General features: G+C 35.5%; 6 protein-coding genes across 8 annotated transcripts; 2 read left to right on the top strand and 4 right to left on the bottom strand.

The window, feature by feature from the left end:
• The first annotated feature begins 485 nt into the window (after positions 1 to 485).
• LOC104763654 (uncharacterized) lies at positions 486 to 1037 on the top strand. Its single transcript, XM_010487001.1, has 2 exons — positions 486 to 810; positions 916 to 1037. The coding sequence occupies exons 1-2, from the start codon at positions 486 to 488 to the stop codon at positions 1035 to 1037; spliced, it is 447 nt and encodes a 148-aa protein (XP_010485303.1).
• A 2216-nt stretch (positions 1038 to 3253) lies between these two features.
• On the bottom strand, positions 3254 to 6127 carry LOC104762510 (pyruvate kinase, cytosolic isozyme). The gene is made up of 4 exons (XM_010485819.3): positions 5796 to 6127; positions 5235 to 5504; positions 4320 to 4781; positions 3254 to 4234 (listed from the first exon to the last, which is right to left on the bottom strand). Exons 2-4 carry the CDS (start codon positions 5490 to 5492, stop codon positions 3422 to 3424), a joined length of 1533 nt encoding a protein of 510 aa, XP_010484121.2. The 5' UTR covers positions 5493 to 5504; positions 5796 to 6127; the 3' UTR covers positions 3254 to 3421.
• Positions 6128 to 6239: 112 nt separating this feature from the next.
• LOC104762509 (transcription elongation factor SPT4 homolog 2) lies at positions 6240 to 8002 on the bottom strand. The gene is made up of 5 exons (XM_019239926.2): positions 7781 to 8002; positions 7564 to 7655; positions 7082 to 7137; positions 6687 to 6748; positions 6240 to 6572 (listed from the first exon to the last, which is right to left on the bottom strand). The coding sequence occupies exons 1-5, from the start codon at positions 7868 to 7870 to the stop codon at positions 6522 to 6524; spliced, it is 351 nt and encodes a 116-aa protein (XP_019095471.1). The 5' UTR covers positions 7871 to 8002; the 3' UTR covers positions 6240 to 6521.
• Positions 8003 to 9624: 1622 nt separating this feature from the next.
• On the bottom strand, positions 9625 to 10218 carry LOC109130584 (defensin-like protein 6). Its single transcript, XM_019240282.2, has 2 exons — positions 10063 to 10218; positions 9625 to 9882 (listed from the first exon to the last, which is right to left on the bottom strand). Exons 1-2 carry the CDS (start codon positions 10115 to 10117, stop codon positions 9719 to 9721), a joined length of 219 nt encoding a protein of 72 aa, XP_019095827.1. The 5' UTR covers positions 10118 to 10218; the 3' UTR covers positions 9625 to 9718.
• A 2973-nt stretch (positions 10219 to 13191) lies between these two features.
• On the top strand, positions 13192 to 15494 carry LOC104762508 (serine/threonine-protein kinase SRK2H-like). Its single transcript, XM_010485818.3, has 9 exons — positions 13192 to 13697; positions 13841 to 13915; positions 13998 to 14099; positions 14177 to 14230; positions 14315 to 14407; positions 14499 to 14591; positions 14682 to 14786; positions 14882 to 14980; positions 15060 to 15494. Exons 1-9 carry the CDS (start codon positions 13578 to 13580, stop codon positions 15390 to 15392), a joined length of 1074 nt encoding a protein of 357 aa, XP_010484120.1. The 5' UTR covers positions 13192 to 13577; the 3' UTR covers positions 15393 to 15494.
• Positions 15495 to 15566: 72 nt separating this feature from the next.
• LOC104762507 (TOM1-like protein 5) lies at positions 15567 to 19539 on the bottom strand. Of its 3 annotated transcripts, none has more exons than XM_010485817.3 (11): positions 19115 to 19492; positions 18399 to 18458; positions 18004 to 18116; positions 17678 to 17756; positions 17468 to 17566; positions 17247 to 17360; positions 16981 to 17141; positions 16825 to 16900; positions 16621 to 16706; positions 16247 to 16537; positions 15567 to 16118 (listed from the first exon to the last, which is right to left on the bottom strand). In XM_010485817.3, the coding sequence occupies exons 3-11, from the start codon at positions 18102 to 18104 to the stop codon at positions 15761 to 15763; spliced, it is 1365 nt and encodes a 454-aa protein (XP_010484119.1). In that variant the 5' UTR covers positions 18105 to 18116; positions 18399 to 18458; positions 19115 to 19492; the 3' UTR covers positions 15567 to 15760. The 3 variants fall into 3 exon arrangements, with proteins under 3 accessions (XP_010484119.1, XP_087354342.1, XP_010484118.1); XM_087498216.1 differs by having other exon boundaries at positions 18399 to 18538; positions 18657 to 19116; XM_010485816.2 differs by lacking the exon at positions 18399 to 18458 and having other exon boundaries at positions 19115 to 19539.
• Between the last annotated feature and the right edge of the window lie 370 nt (positions 19540 to 19909).

The following is a 19909-nucleotide window of genomic DNA, read 5'->3' as shown; positions in this document are numbered from 1 at the left end:
AGTATGGAGTCATGGGATGTAATAATTGATTATCTGGTATTCTCTTACTGCTTGAGGAGAAATCTGACATCACAAATATACATGACGCAAAGCCTCTTGTTCTGAAAGGTGGAAGCATTGAGTTTGAAAATGTACACTTCAGGTAGGTGTTGATTTTAGTGGAACATTACTATTATACTACTCGTAAATGCCATTCTATCTTCGTTCTTCAGCCTGAAAGTGTGTTAAGATTAATATGAGTACTAGAAACTCAAAATTTATTTGTGACGATAGGTGTGAAGTCTTTATTAATATAAGTACTTCCCTAACAACCTAATATATTTATCCTGTGTACCCAGGATTGACCAACTTTAGCAAGTTAGCTTTTCCTGAGTTGTTATCATATGGTTATGCTTTTGCTTGTGGTAGAAGTTTCAAGTGGGTGATGCTTAAAGCTTATGAATCCTTCAATATTTTTATGTCAGGGTGATTTTAGCCAAACAAAGATGGTCCTGTTGTTACTCAAGGACATAGTTCCCGCGGTGCAGAACAACAACGGGAAGAACAGTATCGCGTTGGCTGCGGATGAGACGGCTGCGGTTCACATACAGCTGTGGGGAGATGAGTGCGAGGAGTTCGAGGCAGGAGATATCGTGAAGCTCATACGTGAGGAACAGTGGGCTCATCCTCAGAGCTGGGAAGCATGGGAAGATGGACAAGAGTTCACGGTTGCGTTTGTCGAAACGCCAAACATTAGCGAGATCCAATGGATTCCTGATCCTGAGAATCCCAAACGCTATATTCAGAGCGCCGTCGTTTCAGCTTATTCCCGTTTCTTCCCTCCTTTGCCTTGAGAGACCTTCTTGATTTATTTAATTAAGATTTGTAAAACGATATAAAAGAGCCTGTACAAAGCCACTGATAGTGAATCTACAGAGGAGATTATTGAGTCAGCTTTGAAGTCAGCGACGGAGAAAGGACTGTGTAACCATGGTGATGCTGTGGTGGCTCTGCACCGTATTGGAGCTGCTTCGGTTATCAAGATCTGCGTGGTGTAGTGATATCTTGAATTTTATTTTTGGTTAGTGTTTCTTGATGAAATAAAGAACAGGGAATACGTTCCTGAAAAGTGTTTTCATTTCTGCTCGTTCGTTTGCTCTTTTAGCTTATAAGATTATGAATTCATGTACTTATGACACTAGGTTTTACCGCGTGGTACATCACGGGTATATTATTTTGTTGATATGATATTGTAATAGTTTAGCGGTGATTGTACTCAATGGTGAATTGCATCTATATATATATTGTTAATGGTTGTAGATAAGTTTTGTATAAACTATTGATTCGCAAGTTGAGAATATACATTTTATGATTTGGTTAGTTATGATTTAGGAATGAATGATATGACATATTCTTATTTTGATTCTCAATTGATATTATTGGATTAATAGTGTACATTTAAAGTTAATAAGAACTTAGCAAATATGTAATCGTTTATTAAATACAAATTATATATTTCTTAAGATGTATTCATCTTAAATTAGTTGATATATTATAGGATGTGATTACAGAATTTGTGTTATCAATTCTTTTTGTCAAACTCAACACTAAAAATTTGGCATGTAAATTAGATATATCCTAAGATACAATGGACATTAATTGGATGTAAATAAGTACGCTATGGATTAAAAACCGGCTCAAAATATTCGGTAATCTTAAGGAGGATCCGGATAATTGAATCGGTTATAATTTTAGTTAAAAATCTGACCTGAAGTTGGCAAAAAGCCAAAAAGTGATTATACCCTATTGTACTTTAAAAATGTATTTTGAGCTCTATATGTGGATATACTTGTTTGGTTATAAATGTCCTAAGAAAAATTTTAAAATATATATCCGTTTATAAAAATTCAAATCACATCATATGATGAAAAAAAATCTAAAATTATATTAATTTAATGTATTAAATAGTAATTAAAATAATTAAATATATGATTAAAGTGCAAGGAGAATTATATTTTAATCTAACATACTGATTTAAATTAGGTAGATAGTTTTTAGGAAATTAATATTATTAAATAAGAAAATGATTGTGTTTGGTTGCAAGGATTGTAGAGAATTTAATTGAGACTTGTTTGGATACACAGAGAGGATGACACAAAAATGTACTTCAAAAATGTTAAGATAGATTAATTAATCATAGTGGGTTGTATTAAGAAATTGAAGTGAGACACATCAACCATTATCTGGAAGGTCTGTAATCTAGCTATATCTACATATTTCAGCTCAAGTTTAGTTTAGTTGCTGATTCAATAAAATTTGTATTATCAAGGTTGATTCAGAGATTTTTTCCCCCAAGCGTACACTTTTAGGGCATGAAGAGGTTGTAATGATGGCTTTCTGGAGTCCTCACGATACAAAACTTATCTCATGTGGGGAAGAGGAAGTTATAAAGCAATTAGATGCGGATCTGTTTCATGTGGCTGGTTTAACGATGGTTTAGGCATTATAGGTGTCATGGCAAACAACGAAATACTGTTTCCCATTAGCCGTCATGGCTACATCAGAAAGCTTTGGATCCTTTCCTTCATTTAGATTTAGCTCAACATCTAGGTCAGTTCCCTTAGAAGACCGCGACTCCCTTCGAGTTAGATACCACAACAGTATTTCATTGTTTGCCATGACACCTATAATGCCTAAACCATCGTTAAACCAGCCACATGAAACAGATCCGACACTTCTTTCATAAGTGTGGACACATTGTCCTGATTCCGCATCCCATTGCTTTATAACTTCCTCTTCCCCACATGAGATAAGTTTTGTATCGTCAGGACTCCAGAAAGCCATCATTACAGCCTCCTCATGCCCCAAAAGTATACGCTTGGGGAAAAAATCTCTGAATCAACCTTGATAAAACATTTTTTATTGAATCAGCAACTAAACTAAACTTGAGCTGAAATATGTAGATATAGCTAGATTACAGACGTTCCAGATAATGTGATACGGAACCATGAAGCCTTAACTTATTATTAAATTATTAGGTTTCCTTTACATAATTAGATTAAGGCTTTGGAATATTTACTTATTAAGGTTTAGGTCGGTAGTACTAGGGTCTATAAAAGGACTCCTTATTCTAATGAGAATATGAAGCCCCCAAGAATTAACCTTAATCTCTAAGAGAGAATTAGGGTTAAGAGGGAGCTAAGCTTTTACATCTTTCTTAATTCTCAAGCAATAAAGTGGTTCATAACATAATGGTTGATCTGTCTCACTTCAATTTCTTAAAACAACCCACTATGATTAATTAATGTCATAAGTACATGAATTCATAATCTTATAAGCTAAAACAGCAAAGGAAAGAGCAGAAATGAAAACACTTTTCAGGAACCTATTCCCTGTTCTTTATTTCATCAAGAAAAACTAACCAAAAATAAAATTCAAGATATCACTTCACCACGCAGATCTTGATAACCGAAGCAGCTCCAATACGGTGCAGAGCCACCACAGCATCACCATGGTTACACAGTCCTTTCTCCGTCGCTGACTTCAAAGCTGACTCAATAATCTCCTCTGTAGATTCACTATCAGTGGCTTTTGCAGATCCTTCAGCCAAAACCGGAATCAGACCTCTATATATCAAACTATGCCTCGCTGGCGACTCATCGCTGCAACTCCAGTTAAAGGTATCGCTGGTGAAAACTGGAACAACCACTGATAGGATTGGAACAGCTGGTCTGTACTTAGCCACCAGTTTTGCCGTTGTACCTCCTCGGGTCAACACGATAATGAGTTTGGCTTTGGCTTTGTTTGCAGTTCGTACAGCTGATGATGCAAGACTCTCAAGTGTGCTCATTGGAAGTGGAGTTGCTCTTATCATCTCCTTGAAGATTGTGTTGTAGTCAAGCGATGATTCTGCCTCGATGCAGATTTTAGCCATTGTTTTCACTGCTATTTCAGGGTAAGCCCCTGCAGCACTTTCTCCGCTAAGCATCACACAGTCAGTGCCATCGAGAACCGCGTTTGCTACATCAGTGGCTTCAGCTCGTGTAGGTCGTGGTGATTTGATCATAGACTCGAGCATTTGAGTGGCTGTGACCACTGGTTTACCCGCTAGGTTACACTTGTAGATCATCATCTTTTGAGCCAAGAAGATCTTCTCGATTGGAATCTCCATCCCAAGATCACCACGAGCAACCATGAATGCATCGGTTTCACGCAAGATCTCATCAAAATTCAGCACTCCTTCTTGGTTCTCAACCTTAAATAAGATTTAAATTTTTTAATCACAAGCCTACCTTTAAAACAACTTTTAGCCACAGATGAAATAAAGTGTAACTTTGTACCTTCGACATCAACATGATACTCTTAGAATGTGATCCAAGTACTTTCCGGACGTTAACAAGATCTGAACCTTTGCGAACAAACGAAAGAGCAATCATATCGATGTTGTTTGGAACACCCCATTTAAGAATATCTTCTACATCCTTGTCAGTCAATGTTGGGAGATCAACAACAACACCAGGGAGATTCACATTCTTTCTTTCACCTAGCATCGCTGTATTTTCACATCGACATACAACAGTCCCAGACTTTGGATCACATGAGACCACAGCAAGACTTATGCTTCCATCTGCACATAGTATGGTATTTCCCGGCTTCACATCCACTGGCAACTTTTTGTAGCTCATGGAAATCGTTTTTTCATCACCCTTGATGTCATAATCAGTGGTGATTGTGATCTCCTGACCTTCCTTTAGTTGTATAGGGTTCCCATCTTTCAAGAAACCGGTACGAATCTCAGGCCCCTGTGATGTAGCACTCATATTATTTACTGAAATGGTTCTAACACAGACATAGACTCCAACTACCTAATGTTTCTCTAAGTAACACAAAAGATCTAGAAGTTGCTATTTTGAGCCAACGTCATCAATAAACATCTGTTTCACTGAGATCAAAAACAATAATAAGCAAACTGGAAACACTAAATGCCTAGTGCTCAAACAGCAAACAAAGACACTCTTAAGATCAAAAATGTGCTGAGTCGTCTTCTTAACTTCCGTTATCATAAGATAACTTTCTTTCTCTCTACTGAAAATTCACAGCTCAACTACAAAGAGTGTAAACAGTCTAGAGCAAAATCGTAACAAAACACAATCTAGATCCTAGTTCATAAGTGAGATGAACACAATTCAAGGTTTACTACAAACTTGTAAAGAAACAAGTCTACGAAGAAAAGAAGAGAAGAGAAAGAGAGAAACCTTAGTATCAAGCATAGCAGCAGCGAGAATGCCGGTATTAAGCATAGCGGTGCGGAGATTGTCAAGAGTCTCTTGATGATAGTCATGGCTTCCATGAGAGAAATTGAAACGAGCAACATTCATGCCGGCTCTTAGAAGCTTCTCAATCATTGTCACAGACCGAGACGCAGGTCCTAACGTACAAACGATCTTAGTCTTTGGAGTCCTCCCATCATTAGGTAGCTCCTTGAGTATCCCTTCTATGTCTATGTTGGACATTTTTGCGTTACTCTACACAACAAAAAGACTAATCAGACTCCTCCTATGAACATTTGGATCATCATAATATACCCATCAATCCAAAATCTTCGATAAAAGAATCTAAAACCTAAGATCATGATCCATCTTAATAGAGAAGTGACAAAACCCAAAAAAAAAAAAAAAAAAAAAAAAAAAAAAAAAAAACCAGACTTTACATCGATTCATCGCAAAAAGTGATCATAACTGATCAAAAAAGTCCACCAAACTAGCGTAAAAGACGGGATTTTTATAGATTCAGACGAATGAAATGAATGTTCTTACCAGTGATCTGATCGGTTTAGAGACTGGATCTAAAGAATTGCGAAACAGATATACTGAAAACGCAGAGCTTTTGTGGTTTTTGTTTAGAGTGTGAAAGCCGCCGGAGACTCTGAATTTTGTTGTTAAACCAAGCCGAGTTTATAACGGCGTGCTATAACTGCCACGTGGAATTTATTAAACTGAGTGAGACCCAATTAGAAATTTTTATTTACTTATTAAAAAAAAAATGTATCGCGGACTTGTTCGTTTATTTTGTTGTTTGTAATTTTGTATATCTATTTTTTTTTTTTTTTTTTGTAAATCGTTGAAAATTAGTTACAGAATTGTCGAACGAACATGCCTATGAGTCATAATAGGATTATAAATGCCATTATTCTAACAAGAAGAATATGCTTTTGGATCTAAATTCTAAAGAGTTGTGTACTCTTTCGAGAAGGTCTAAGCTTTTCATGTGTAACGCAACCTTTTTTTAGATTTAGGCTTGTCTTCTCCAGATCTTGACTACACAAATTTCTTCTTTCAGTTCTCTCATTAGAAGATTTTTTTTTTTTTTTTAAGACTTACAAGGAAGAAGCCTAAAGGAGTCTTGACTTGTAGGAGGAGTCTTGACTTGAAGAAGATAGATTCAAAATAACGTAGCACCTTATCAATGTGTACATAGAAGCTTAAAATGAGAAAGAGCACTACTTGGTCTTGTATTCTTGCCTTCTTCTTGATGGATTTGCTTCACATGCGTTTCGGCAGAACATATTGTACATGCTCTTCTTGGCATAGGATCTGCCAGTGAATCAACACAACGCACAGTGTGAAAAAAAAAAAAAAAAAAAAACAGAAATCAAACATAAATTAAAGCTGCTAATTTGTTGCCAAGTCTAGTTTCAAATCGTTTACCTGCATTTCCTCAGGGAGTGGCTCTGACACCGCAAGAGTGTAGCAACCAGGAGCAAACTTCCCTGTCAAAATTTAGCAACCTCCTACAATCAGCAAATCAAACAAGGAGCCAAAATGTCTTGAATCTCTTTAGATCTATAGTCCATATTCCAATAAACAGGAGACACATTACACATTACGTCATCACTCATTGGATATCTCATGGTCAATTTCTTAACACAAAATAAAAAGAAAAGATGTGCTGATGAATGTAATAGTAATCTAACCATCTATAATCTACCAGAGTATTAATAATTGGAGAATAAGAGCACATTAATAATGGAAAGAAGAAGCTACGGATTGTTTTGGTGAGCTCAAACAGGAATAGTTAAAGAGAGGGGGATAAACATTCTTACCGATTCTTAACCACCTAGCCGCCCAGCTTCTACTTGGATCCATCACAGAGATTATACTGCAAAACAATCTTAACATCAGTAGCTAGAATTATGAAAACATCAACTTAGACAAAGAGACACAACCCACTTATTCTCTCACTTCAATTTCTTAATACAACTCTTAAAGCAGCAAGCTTTGGGATATTTGCCACTAACTATGTAACAATTGAATAACTAATTCAACATTCAACAGGAATTTGAATTCAAACTGAGCTCAGAAACAAAAAAAGCAGCAATCTGTGATTCAGAAAGTAGTCTAAGTTCATCCTTAAGCAGAATCACTCCAAAGTCGAGAACTTTTCCACAACTATACTACATACATTAAAGCAAATCTTTTGAAACCCTAGAAGAAGTGAACTGAAATTTGAAACAGTACCCATCAACGCAAAGACTTTTGCCTAGGGAAGAAAAAGTAAAGTAAAGGTTTAAAATCCATGAAATACCCATTGAAATTAGGGGTAGTGACCTCCACGATACGTTCGTGATCCTCTTCCATCTTGAAGAAAGGACAGTTCTCGCAACCAGCGTCTCTGAACTGTTTAAACCAAAATCAAAACAGCTTATCAAACACCATATAGCTTATTAAAGAAAGAAAGAAAGAAAGAAAAGCAAAACCCTAATAAAATAGAAGAAAGAGTGAAAAGAGTAGAAGAAAAAAACCTGGTCATAGGTCTTGACAAGTCGGCAACGAAGACAAGCCCTAAGCTCATGGCCGAAACTAGTCGGAATTTGAGCTGGTGCGCTTCCCATTATCGCTTGTTTTTCACAATCACTTACCTCTCTCGATCTCTCTTCCCAAATCCCCCAGTTTCTTCTTCAGTTCTTCCCAAGTCTTTTAATAAAAACGAAGACAGAGGAGAGGAGTCTTTTCCATTTTCCAGTAATTGGGCCGTATTTGGGCTTTTATTTATGGGCTTTTAATATCACATTAACCATGCATTAATCAACACTCGTTACCAAACTCATCAACAAGTGTTACTGATTTTTGGTTTGATTGATCATTATCATTACTTGTGATGGTTTGCATGTTTAATCTCATCGCTAATTCTATGTATCTTCTTTGTTAAGTCTCTTTCGATGAAACGGCTGTTAAATTTTGATACTAGAGCAAAAAAAATCTATGAATTTTTCAAGATGGAAAATATTACAGATGCTAAAGGAGTCAAGAATTTTTTTTTGCCTCTTGGTTTTGAAAAGAAGCTCAAGAATGAGCTTGAAGGGAGAGCTCGTTCAGATTCTAATAAAGATACACTAACGATGATTTCATAATGTTCCTCCAATCTTTGAAACATTCATATATAGAAACAACTTAATGGATGTGGTATAAGTATATAAGTAAAGTCATTGAAAATCACAGACTAAACCACAACCCTCATCAAAGAGATCAAAAGTAACATTACTCGATGAGTGCATAGTCATATTACCTGTACAATCTCCGAACGATGAATCATCAATCAGCTCACAATCATGATCACAGTATACGGACATCTCACGATCATCAACATTATGAAAGTGACAATTTTCCCGATCATGTACTATTGTCCTTTCTAACATGAACTCCAGCCTCCTTTTTGGGATGACTGAAGGAGGAGGAAGCAAGCTTTTGACCTTTTCCACAATGGCGGGCTTTGAAGCTGCAAACTTTTGATTGTCTATGTTAACTACCATTTGTAAGTCATTCTTCTTCTTTGTGTTGATACCAAGAGGAATGATTTTGTCTTCAAGAATCTGTTGAGCACTCTCCCACTTTCCTTCATCGTGCTTCTCAAACAATTGCTGCTCTAAGAGCAAGATAATCAAATCCCTTTTATTGGGAAGTTAAGACTGCTCCAAAATAGAAACGCTCAAATCTAAATCATATTTTTTTCTCTTTAAAAATCCAAATTATCACAACAGAAATTTAATTTTAATCATAATATAAAGTGTTTTTTTCTCTAAAACACTTACTATTTTCTTTTAATCAATATTGACACTTATGGTTATTAGTCAATTAGTTTAATGGATATGCGATGTGGTGTTGGCTCAAAAGTTTTTACTAATACCACAACTATAAAACATGATTTAAGTAGTAAGTATAAATATAACATCCAAAATTTGTCATGAATTGGGACTAATTAATATTTATTGATAAAATTAAGGATGTCATAAATTAAACAAACATTGTAGTTTTATTGTTATGTGAGGCATGTTATGAATATGGGGGGAAGGTATGTTATGTAAACCAACGGTGAAGTCTGAACTACTCTCTATGATGCTTCACGTCAAGAGTATATCTAGATTTAAGCTAAGAGATGGTGCTTGTTCCAGATGGATTCAGAGATGAATTTTTCCCGGAAGCAAACACTTGTGGGAGATGATAAGCTGGTGGTCAATCATGCTCTGGTTATTAACATTAGTTCCAGTTTTTAAATTTCAATCAACTTAATCCAAAAAAAAAAACAAATAATTAATTGCTTGTTTCTAGATCAACATAATCATAAATTTTGTTCATCTAGATTAACATAAAGAGAAACGTTATTATTATTATTATTATTATCAATATTCGAAATGGAAAAAGAAAGAAAAAGATACATTTATTGGATTAATAAGAAACAAAAGTTAGCAAAGACGAGTGCAGTAGCAGCGGCGATGAAAGCCATGACAGTGACCACCAGAAAAGCCCTCGGTACGACAAATCATGGCACAGTTGTGGTCGCTCCAACACATACGCTTGAAGTGATGGCTCTTTGATTGGCACATCCTTCCCTCAATCCCAATCTCCTCTAATTAATCAATCAAAATTAATGGATATATCAAATGCAACATATATGTTATAAACACTCTGTGCATTGTAAGTTTTACGTACTGATTTGAAAACATCTATATTTGGTTTGTGGCTCGGTTACACAGCAAAGAATATGAGTTACAAAGGTTTATTTTATTTACGCAAAAAGAAAACTTACGAGATGAGAAGAGGACGAGAAGCAAGAAGAAGGTTGCCAAAAACTTGTTCTCCATTTAAAATCCTATGATGTTTGAGGATCTTCTTCTTCTTTTTTTCTTGTATATGTTGAAAACGTAAGTGGTAAATTGAGCAAGAGCTACCTCTCCATGACTCCATATATATAGTAGAGTTTCTAATCTAGTTTGGTTAGGATTTTTTGTTTTGTTTGGTTACTTAGTGTAGGTAAGGTTATTTTATTAACAAATATATTTTGACGATTTGTATTAAAATCACCTAAACATCGAGTGTTAACCAATTTGTTGATCTAGTTACTTACAACTTATTCTTTCCGTTTCAAAGCAACAAACCATTAATATAACTTTGTTTAATTAATGAACATCGTTTATTCGATTTATAAGAAAGTAGCTAGTCTATCTATTTTTAATATTAACAAAAAAAATGTAAAATTGAATAGAACTTCGAAGAGTTAACTATGAAAGTATAATAAAAATATTTCATGTGTTTATTAGTTTGGACTTAAAAAAATGTCCATATGACATTTGAAACAAATAGAAAACTGTAGTCAGGGGCGGACGTACACTTTAGTTTGTGTGACACGTGCCACATGCGAAATCCTGAAAAAAACATTTTTCAATGGGATTTTAGTTATCATAGTTCAGAAAATAATAATACTTAATTATTGTGCCACACTGAAGTGTGACGGAAGTTCTTTTTATAATATAAACTAAAATTAAATGTAAACTGTATCATAATTTAAGCTATACAATATACATATATTAAGCTAATATAGGTTAAGCCCAACTATTTTAAAACTACTAATGATTAAAGTCCAACTAACTAAAAGTCTAAAACTCAAAGTCTATCAACTGTTTCTTTTATGGGGACATATACCTAGTTTTCATGAGTTCAATGACAGCAATACAACCGCACTATAGAGAGATAAAATTCTTCTTCTTCTATTTTTGATTGTTTCCTGAGATGAAAATTGTTAAGACTACCACACGAAACCGAATGGATGATCAATTTTTAAATAATTGTATGGTTTATTTTATTGAAAAAGAGCACTTAGATAAAATGAAAAATGAGATAGTGATAAAAAGATTTCAAGATATGAAAGATTGTAAAATAGTTTTGTAGGACTTCTTAATATGTTTTTGTTATGACTATTTTTTAACGTTTTATTATTTTGGTTTTTATTTTTTAATAATATTATTATTATATTTTAATTAATTATTTTGTGCCCCATATTAAATAAGTTTCTGCATCCGCCACTCATTGTAGTACTATATGTTTATTGGTTCGATGCTATGAATATGCGTGGGAATGGGATAAACGATGAATTGCATACACGCAATAAAACAAAACAAATTGCAAAAAAAGAAATGTTTATCAAATATACTTCCATTAAACATTGTGAACTTAAGATTGGCTAGAGGACAATGGTCGGCGAATAGCAACAATTTAACACAAGTAAAGAAAACTTGAACTTTCTTATGGGGGAATGGTTCAAGGATAGGACCAGTCACGTGCTTTGTCTCTACTGGACAGTGGGAACTGAACTGCAGAGTTTACCACTCACAGTCTCACGGTGAGACTCTCACCCGCTCACCCATACGCACACTTTGCTAGTCACTAGTCACTAGTCACGTGACTAACAACATTATTTACTTACTATATCAGGCCAGACAAATATATGGGCCTTAAGCCGGCTATAGAGAGATGAAACGTTACAAAAGCCCATACTATGTGAAATATACATACAGTGATACCACCAAAGAAACTCAATTTCGGCCCTTGACGTAGGCAGGACAACAATAATAATAAAAAGAGGAAAAAAAATCAACTTCTGTTCAACAAATAATCTTAAACTTTCTGGCATTTATTCACATTTGAACTCCAATGATGATGCAACAATTTTCTTACTGTAGTATAATGTATAAACCATTATGTTACATGTCAATATGTATGTCATAGCCTCATAGGTTTTGCGTTTTTATTTTAGCAAATTATTCTTATTGAATGTGATTATATGTAAACAAAAACAAACACAAAAATACAACTGTCGAAACAACTAATTTCCTACTTGATGCGTTACGAGCCATGATTGATTACAGTTTGCAGATATACTCTTTAAATAATGATGCGTGTACTATACCAACTACAACAAATATAGATCTCACCATTTAAAAAAAAAATAGTTTCATTTGTATCTGTAATCTACAAGAATTAAGCTACATTACAAATTCAAAGAGTTCTTTCGAAAAGAATACAAAACAATATTATCCACAACAAGTAAAATTATTGATCACCATTCTTTTGAATTTATTTACGTATGAGAAAGTGTATGTAGAGCAACCAACCCCACGTGGTTGTCAATAGATTGGCCCATAGTTACGGAAAACAACTTCACATGATGATGAGATGTATCTTTTTATTATTATGGGGTCATACATATTTTTTCATCAAAACCTTATTATATAATATGTTTTTCAAAAAAAAAAAAACCTTATTATATAATACAAGGTTTGACAATTGAACCATGTTATATTTATTACAACATGAAGGGTGGTTATGAATCAATAAGTCTTTGTCATGTGATGGCCGGCTTGACTGCTCCAAGTGTAAGTAAACTCGTAGTTATAAAATAATGTAAATTAGTAGTAACGTATACTTAGTAATTTATGACACTATTGACTAATCCAAGTAATCAATGGGGTTTGTCTCTTTTAAACCGACCTCGACCATGCGACCAACACAAGAAGAAGATTAAACAAATATTATTAGCATCCATCTCTGTAAACAGCTGAAATATAATTTCGGATCTAATTTCTTTATTATAGAGAATATTTTGATTTCGTGTTAACAACTATCAACAAAATTCAATCATTCATAGTTGTTGAAAAAAAAACTATCAACAAAATAACACATTCCACTTACTATTTATTTACTAATCCAAAAAAAAAAAATCAATTATATTCATACTTTTGTTTTTGTGTGTACCTACACACTGTTAGATTTTTTTAATTCAAATCAGAACTAAACAATTCATATAAATGTTTTGAACGTTATATATTAAATAATTGTAATTTATTGGCATAAATCTAACGAGTAAAGTAAGATACAAGGCAGACTAGTTTATTAGTATACAATTAGATAATTATTAAAATACAATTACAGAGAATGATTGATTAGTGACCGTCAGATTAAACTGAAGCTGGTCATCGGAACTAGCAAACCCTCTTCACGTGCCTCACTTCCATACCCATCTCCTCCGTTCACTCCTCCATCATCGATACTTACACCCAAATACATACACACCGTTACATACACCATGAGTGTAAGTATACGCGCAGGTGTGGGAGCACTCTCAGATCCCTATGAAACTAACGCTTTATAAGAAGATGAACCATTTTCTAAAAACGAACCCAACTCCAAGTGTGAGTGACACATTCTCAACGAGATCGTGCTCCTACACAACACACAGTCACATACACAACTTTGGAGAAGGAAGAGATGGACAAGTATGAGGTTGTGAAGGATTTGGGAGCTGGGAATTTTGGTGTGGCTCGTCTTCTTAGACACAAAGAGACCAAACAACTCGTTGCCATGAAATACATCGAGAGAGGTCGCAAGGTTTGATCTTTATTTCCTTCTTCCTTTATAATCATCAAAGGTTTTGCCTTTTTAGACTTGAAGTTAACTTTGATCAGGTGAAATTTTGGGATGATTGAGAGATTATGATTTGACATTTTTGATTGTAATACGTTGGGTTGCAGATAGATGAGAATGTGGCCAGAGAGATTATCAATCACAGATCACTTAGGCATCCAAATATCATCAGATTTAAGGAGGTTTGTTGATATTTGTGTGTATAGTCTCTTATTACTTTTTACTGTGATTAAAGAACTTTAAAAACGGAGTAATTTTTGGTAGGTGGTTCTGACTCCAACTCATCTTGCTATTGTGATGGAGTATGCTTCTGGTGGAGAGCTCTTTGAACGAATCTGTAATGCTGGTAGATTCAGTGAAGCTGAGGTGTGATATTGTCATTTTCTTTCTCTAAAATTCTCTGATTCTTGATTTATGAATCTCCATCTTGCTATTTTCCTCAGGCTAGATACTTCTTTCAGCAGCTGATTTGTGGCGTGGATTACTGTCACTCCTTGGTATTTATACATCCCAAATCTCAATGAATGTGAAAGGAGAGATCTTTGCTTCGTTTTGTATAATCTTTTTATTTGTTTCTGTAGCAAATCTGTCATAGAGATCTGAAGCTTGAGAACACACTGCTTGATGGTAGTCCTGCGCCACTTTTGAAAATTTGTGATTTTGGTTACTCCAAGGTCATTCATTCATCAGTCTCTATTTCTTCTTTTGTATCAGTTCTGCTTCCCATCATTTTGATCTCATAAGTTTCTATTTCTTCTTGTGCAGTCATCTCTGCTTCACTCTAGACCTAAATCAACTGTTGGTACTCCAGCTTACATCGCACCTGAAGTTCTTTCCCGAAGAGAATATGACGGAAAGGTAATGTTACTTATGTCTTCTTCAATGGTTTGATCCTTAATTGTCACTTGTTAATGGAACTCTTTGGTGTTTCGTGTTTGTGTTATGTAGCATGCGGATGTTTGGTCTTGTGGTGTGACTCTTTATGTGATGTTGGTTGGAGGTTATCCGTTTGAAGACCCTGATGATCCGAGAAACTTCAGGAAAACAATCCAAGTATTAACCAACTCCTCAAATTAATTCCTCATAGCATCCTTTTCACTTCAGTTCTTCTACTAAGTGTTTTATGATGTTGTGAAAATGTTCTGCAGCGTATAATGGCTGTCCAGTACAAGATCCCAGATTACGTTCACATATCGCAGGAGTGCAAGCACCTTCTCTCTCGCATATTTGTCACTAATTCAGCTAAGGTACATTCTCATTTTTTCTGAGTTTAAGCTGTCTTTTCTATGTTTCGATCTTTTGATGAGATGTCTTAAAATTCTGCAGAGAATCACGCTTAAAGAGATCAAGAAGCATCCATGGTATTTAAAGAACTTGCCAAAGGAGCTTACAGAGTCTGCTCAAGCAACGTACTACAAGAGAGAAACCCCGAGCTTTTCCCTCCAAAGCGTAGAGGACATAATGAAGATCGTTGGAGAAGCAAGGAGTCCAGCTCCGTCGTCTAATGCTGTCAATGGCTTTGATGAAGATGAAGAAGATGTGGAGGAAGAGGTTGAAGAAGAAGAGGAAGAGGAGGAGGAAGAAGAGGAAGAGGAAGAAGATGAATACGAGAAGCATGCCAAAGAGGCGCATTCTTGCCAAGAGCCTCCCAAAGCTTAATAAATGTCTCACTCTGTTGTTTTAATTTTTTACTATTCAGTCTCTTATCTTTACCTTAATGTGAATTCAAAGTTTCAAAATTTATCTACGCAATTGACTAAATCAGTTACCGTACAACATAAAGGCAACATTTGAACATTCGGCTTCATATGAGCAGGAACAGTAACACAAGTGTGAAGTGGAAGGAAGTACTTTACTCGTATACATAACCAGATCTCGTCGTTCGTGCTATATTCTAAATTCACAACACTAGAGAAGGAGAGAAGGAGAAGTACACACAACACAAACTTTTTCCATCTGTAAATTACCTAAAGAAACGAGCGTGAAAGAATACATATATATGATGGATGATGAGAGCTTTGGTTGTTTCAGTCACTGAAGTCTATGCTTCCACTACGTGAGCTGCTGCCATCGCGGCTATGCAAAGAAAGGCCTCTCATATGACCTGGTAAACCGGAGGCACCGTCAACTTTCTTCTCCTTGAAGAATTTTTCCCTCTCAACGTGTTTTGCAGGTGGTGGTGGAATTACAACAGGTGGGGATTGCGAATGGCTATCACCGGATTGCGAACGACTATCACCACCACGTGATGCCTCCTCTGATGGTAATGGACGAATAAGTGGACGGTTAAGTCTTTCGTTATGGATTGCTGATCCAGGTAAGCCTTGTGGAGGTGATGGCTCTTCTTCATCCTCAGGCATTGCTCTAGCTTTCCCTTTTCGCAATCTGAAAGCATATATTCACATGGATCCTTAGTCTTCGCACCATGTATAACCATCTTTTATTACAAGAATTTATGAGGCAATCAACTTTGTAATTTCCAATTCGAGATTAAGTAATTTGAGGGGACAGACCTTCTGAATAACTGCTCAGGCTCTTCTTCCTCATCTTCTTCCTCAAGCTTAAGATGGGCTTGGTTAGAAATGGAGCTGCTTGATTCGGTTTTTGCATTAGAAGCCTTTAGCTCGGGTTTCTGGTGACCATTTAAGATAGGATGGACAGGTTCGAGATTGGAATTATATCCATTGGATGTAGTAGACCTGCTAGGAACTGTGATTCTACCAGACAGCAAATCTTCATGTCTGTTGAGAATTCTCTGAAGTTGCTCATTCAATTCAATTGCTTTAGAAACTGCTTTTTCATCCCTGCATAAACAAAACTGGTTGACATACTTGAAAGACAAATTCTATTAACATGCCCTCTAAACCAAGAGAGAAAGGAGATTTGCCTTGATGTCATGACGAGGTGCATTACACGCTCTTTCTGAAACGAACATTGCTCAACAAGATCAAGAGTAAACTCATCTTTCGCCCCCTGGATGAACAAAAGTGGATCAAACTGGAGTCATTCTTAGGTTGAGAGACTAGAAAGGTAGCTTAAGAATGTCTGTTTATTGGAGGTAACTATACAAAGTCAAGAGGATATTATATACCTCAGGATTTTGAGAATCGACTGCGTCAAGCACTTCCTTCAAAACTTCTAATGCAGTACTAGCCTTTTGTAAAATGCTATAACAAAAGAGATAAAACAGCATAAATCTCTTATAATTAACTAAAAATTGATAACTGACATGTGGGGAAGAAGTTACCTCGAAGGCGAGACAGTTTGAGATTCTCGCTGCTGAGTAGTAGCAGGCACCTCATTTCTAGCAGATGCAAGTTGTTCATTGAGCGTATTTCTTGGAATAGCTTGAGCAGTGACCACGACTGGTGTAGCATTAGGTCTCTGAGTAAATTTAACTCCTGCGTGCTGGAGGTAACAGAAGATAACAAAAAGAAAAGCTCTCAGTCATATCTAACTTCGATTCATCAACAACAGACTCACAGAATTTGAATCTTCATTTTTTAAACTCACCACTAAATCACAGTATGCTGTATAATACTGAGGGAATTTTCCTGAAGCGCCACCAAGGGAGGTTTGAGTTGCATCAAGAAGAAGAAAAATCCTCTCTCTTACAGGCAAATCCGACTAGAAGGTGTTCGAAAAATGCCAACCAAACAATTTGCAAACTAAAATAAGCAGCTTAACTCTCAAATTGGTAGAAAAGTAACATCCAGAAACAGAAATGGACATACTTTTTTCTTTACTATCTTCACAAGTGTAGGGAGTACACCTGTATCTATAACCTGCTTATGAATACTTTCTCCAATATTATTCATCAACATCTCCAGCAACTGCAAGAACAAAGAAAACAACAGGTTATGTTACAAAAGCGTTCAGAAGTATTGGCATTTTCATAAAGCATAATTCTGCAAATATAAGATAGATCTGGACCAGGAACCTACCTGGACAGCATATAATTGAGTATTTGGGTTCTTGCTTCCCAAGCGTTTTTTGATAGCCTTAATAACATCTTTTGCTTGCCTGTTTACAATAGAAGACTCGTTATCAGAAGAAATAAAGTAAAAGTGTGTCCAAGACAATGCAAAAGTAAAGCATTTATTTATCTCAATCATTGAGGATGATTAAACATAATACCAACAACAATTTAATCACCAGCAAAAATATCACTTTTACAGAAAGAAAAGCAGTCTGGTTTGGTGTAAGCTATATATTATGCATTAGTGTCCTAATTGTATTAGAAAATTGGAAAAACCCTGGCTCGTCATACCTTTCATCTCGAGCAGCTAGTTCACAGATCTCAATGTTTTTGGCCCAGTCCACATCAGCAAGCTTCTCACTTGTCGCAGAACTTACAAGCTCCGCAGCCATTTTTTTTGTTATCTGCATGAGACAGAGATAATTAGCACCTAAAGATTCTCAGCATGACCAACCAAGACACATATTGCTGATTTCAAGATCAGATACTTAGTTCATGCTAAGCAAAAGAACAGCAAAGAGAAAAGATGTGTTATATAGCTATGCTAAACAAGAACATGAAGAGCAGCCAAAAAAGGGTGGTCGAACAGAACATAAAGGTTCAACAGATCATATAACAGGCTTTTTTCTCTCGGTTATTGAAGCTTTTATGCATTGATTGGGAGCTAGATCGGTAAGGGGACCTACATTTGACTGTTAAATGAGTTTTGCTTCCAAGTATAGTTTGAATGCACAATAGCTGCTAAGCTGCAATCAATGAGATCATGTCAGGACACATGTCTAGACAAAGCCTAAGCTCCTTCTCCCTCTCTCTTTTATTCCCTCTACTTCAATTTAAAAAACCCCATAGAGCCATGAGCATCCCTAATTAGGGATAGTTAAAAAAAGAAGACAACACAAAACACCACTTGGCAACTAGAGAGCTAAGAGAAGCTTTCAACTTACACTTCCTCAAGCTTGAAACGTTCAGAAATCAGTCAATCTCAAAACCAAGAACAAATGTGTAAGAGGACAATAATAATGAATTAAACCACACGAGACAGATAAAACAAATAAGAAGCTGGACCTCCTCCCCTTCCGATAAAAAGAAAAAGTTGACATTTTTCCCTATTTTTAGTGTCTCTCTATATCGAAGAGATCACTAAAAACGATAAAGGTTCATCCTTGTTGATCACAACAACACATACCCAAATCTAGGAAAGAGACACACAATCCCGGATCACGAAGAAGACGGAATACATTTATATAAAATAAAACGGACAATTTGATCCAAATAAATAGAATAAAATCTAGCTGTGGGAAACAATCAGAGCCCAAAAATAGATCTTAAAAAATCAGAAGCAAACGTATGAAACGGAACAATCAAGTGGATAACGATAAGAGTGAAACAAACCCTGACTCACCTGAGAAGACGACGGAGAGGATAACTAAAGGGAGATATAACAAGAAAGTTAAGTAAGAGTTTGATAAACCCTAATCAGCTTTGAGCATTTCAAAGAGACGTAAAGAAGACGAAGAAGAAGACAGAGCCAGATCGGTGTGACACGGCAAAAAAGAAAAGAAAAAATGAAAGACGAAGCCTTTGTTGCGCCTCTTCTTCCTTCTTTCACCGATTTAATTAATTTCCTTTTAAATTAATCGTAAAAAAAACAGTGTTTTTTCTTTGTACTGCTTACCTTTTTTAATTAGAGATTAGATTAGTATAATCTTACAGTTAATTGATTTTTATTTATTAAAAGAAAAAAAGGTAAAAAAAAAAAAAAAAAAAAAAAAAGGAAAAATCAAAGGCTGAAGCAGCTGAGGGATCTGTCTTGGTAAAGTGTTGTTTGGCGCGGGGAAAAGAGATAGTATATTAAAGTCACGCGCTTCTCTGCTTTTACCTGACAGCCTGGTCGACTGCCACGTGTTATTCTCCCTTTTTATTACCACATCCCATAAACAAACAAATCTCTCTCGGAGAACAACTTTTTTACTTTTCACGAATGGCCCGTGATTTTCATTTGTATCCAATAGATGTCCGGTAACATTTAATATCTGTTAATTTCTACCCAAAAAAAAAAAAAAAGGATGCAATCATTTTTGTAATTCTTCATTTTCTGAAATCTCTTACTTTGATATTATATTATGTTTGCCAAAATTATATTTTCTCAACAACATGTTTTTAAAAATAATTCAATACCGGTAAATTCCATATACAT

This window comes from Camelina sativa, chromosome 18 (genome assembly GCF_030686135.1).
Source record: "Camelina sativa cultivar CO46 ecotype springtype chromosome 18, ASM3068613v1".
Classification (NCBI taxonomy): domain Eukaryota; kingdom Viridiplantae; phylum Streptophyta; class Magnoliopsida; order Brassicales; family Brassicaceae; genus Camelina; species Camelina sativa.
Note: the sequence above shows the minus strand (reverse complement) of the source record. Positions and strands in the feature narration are given on the sequence as shown.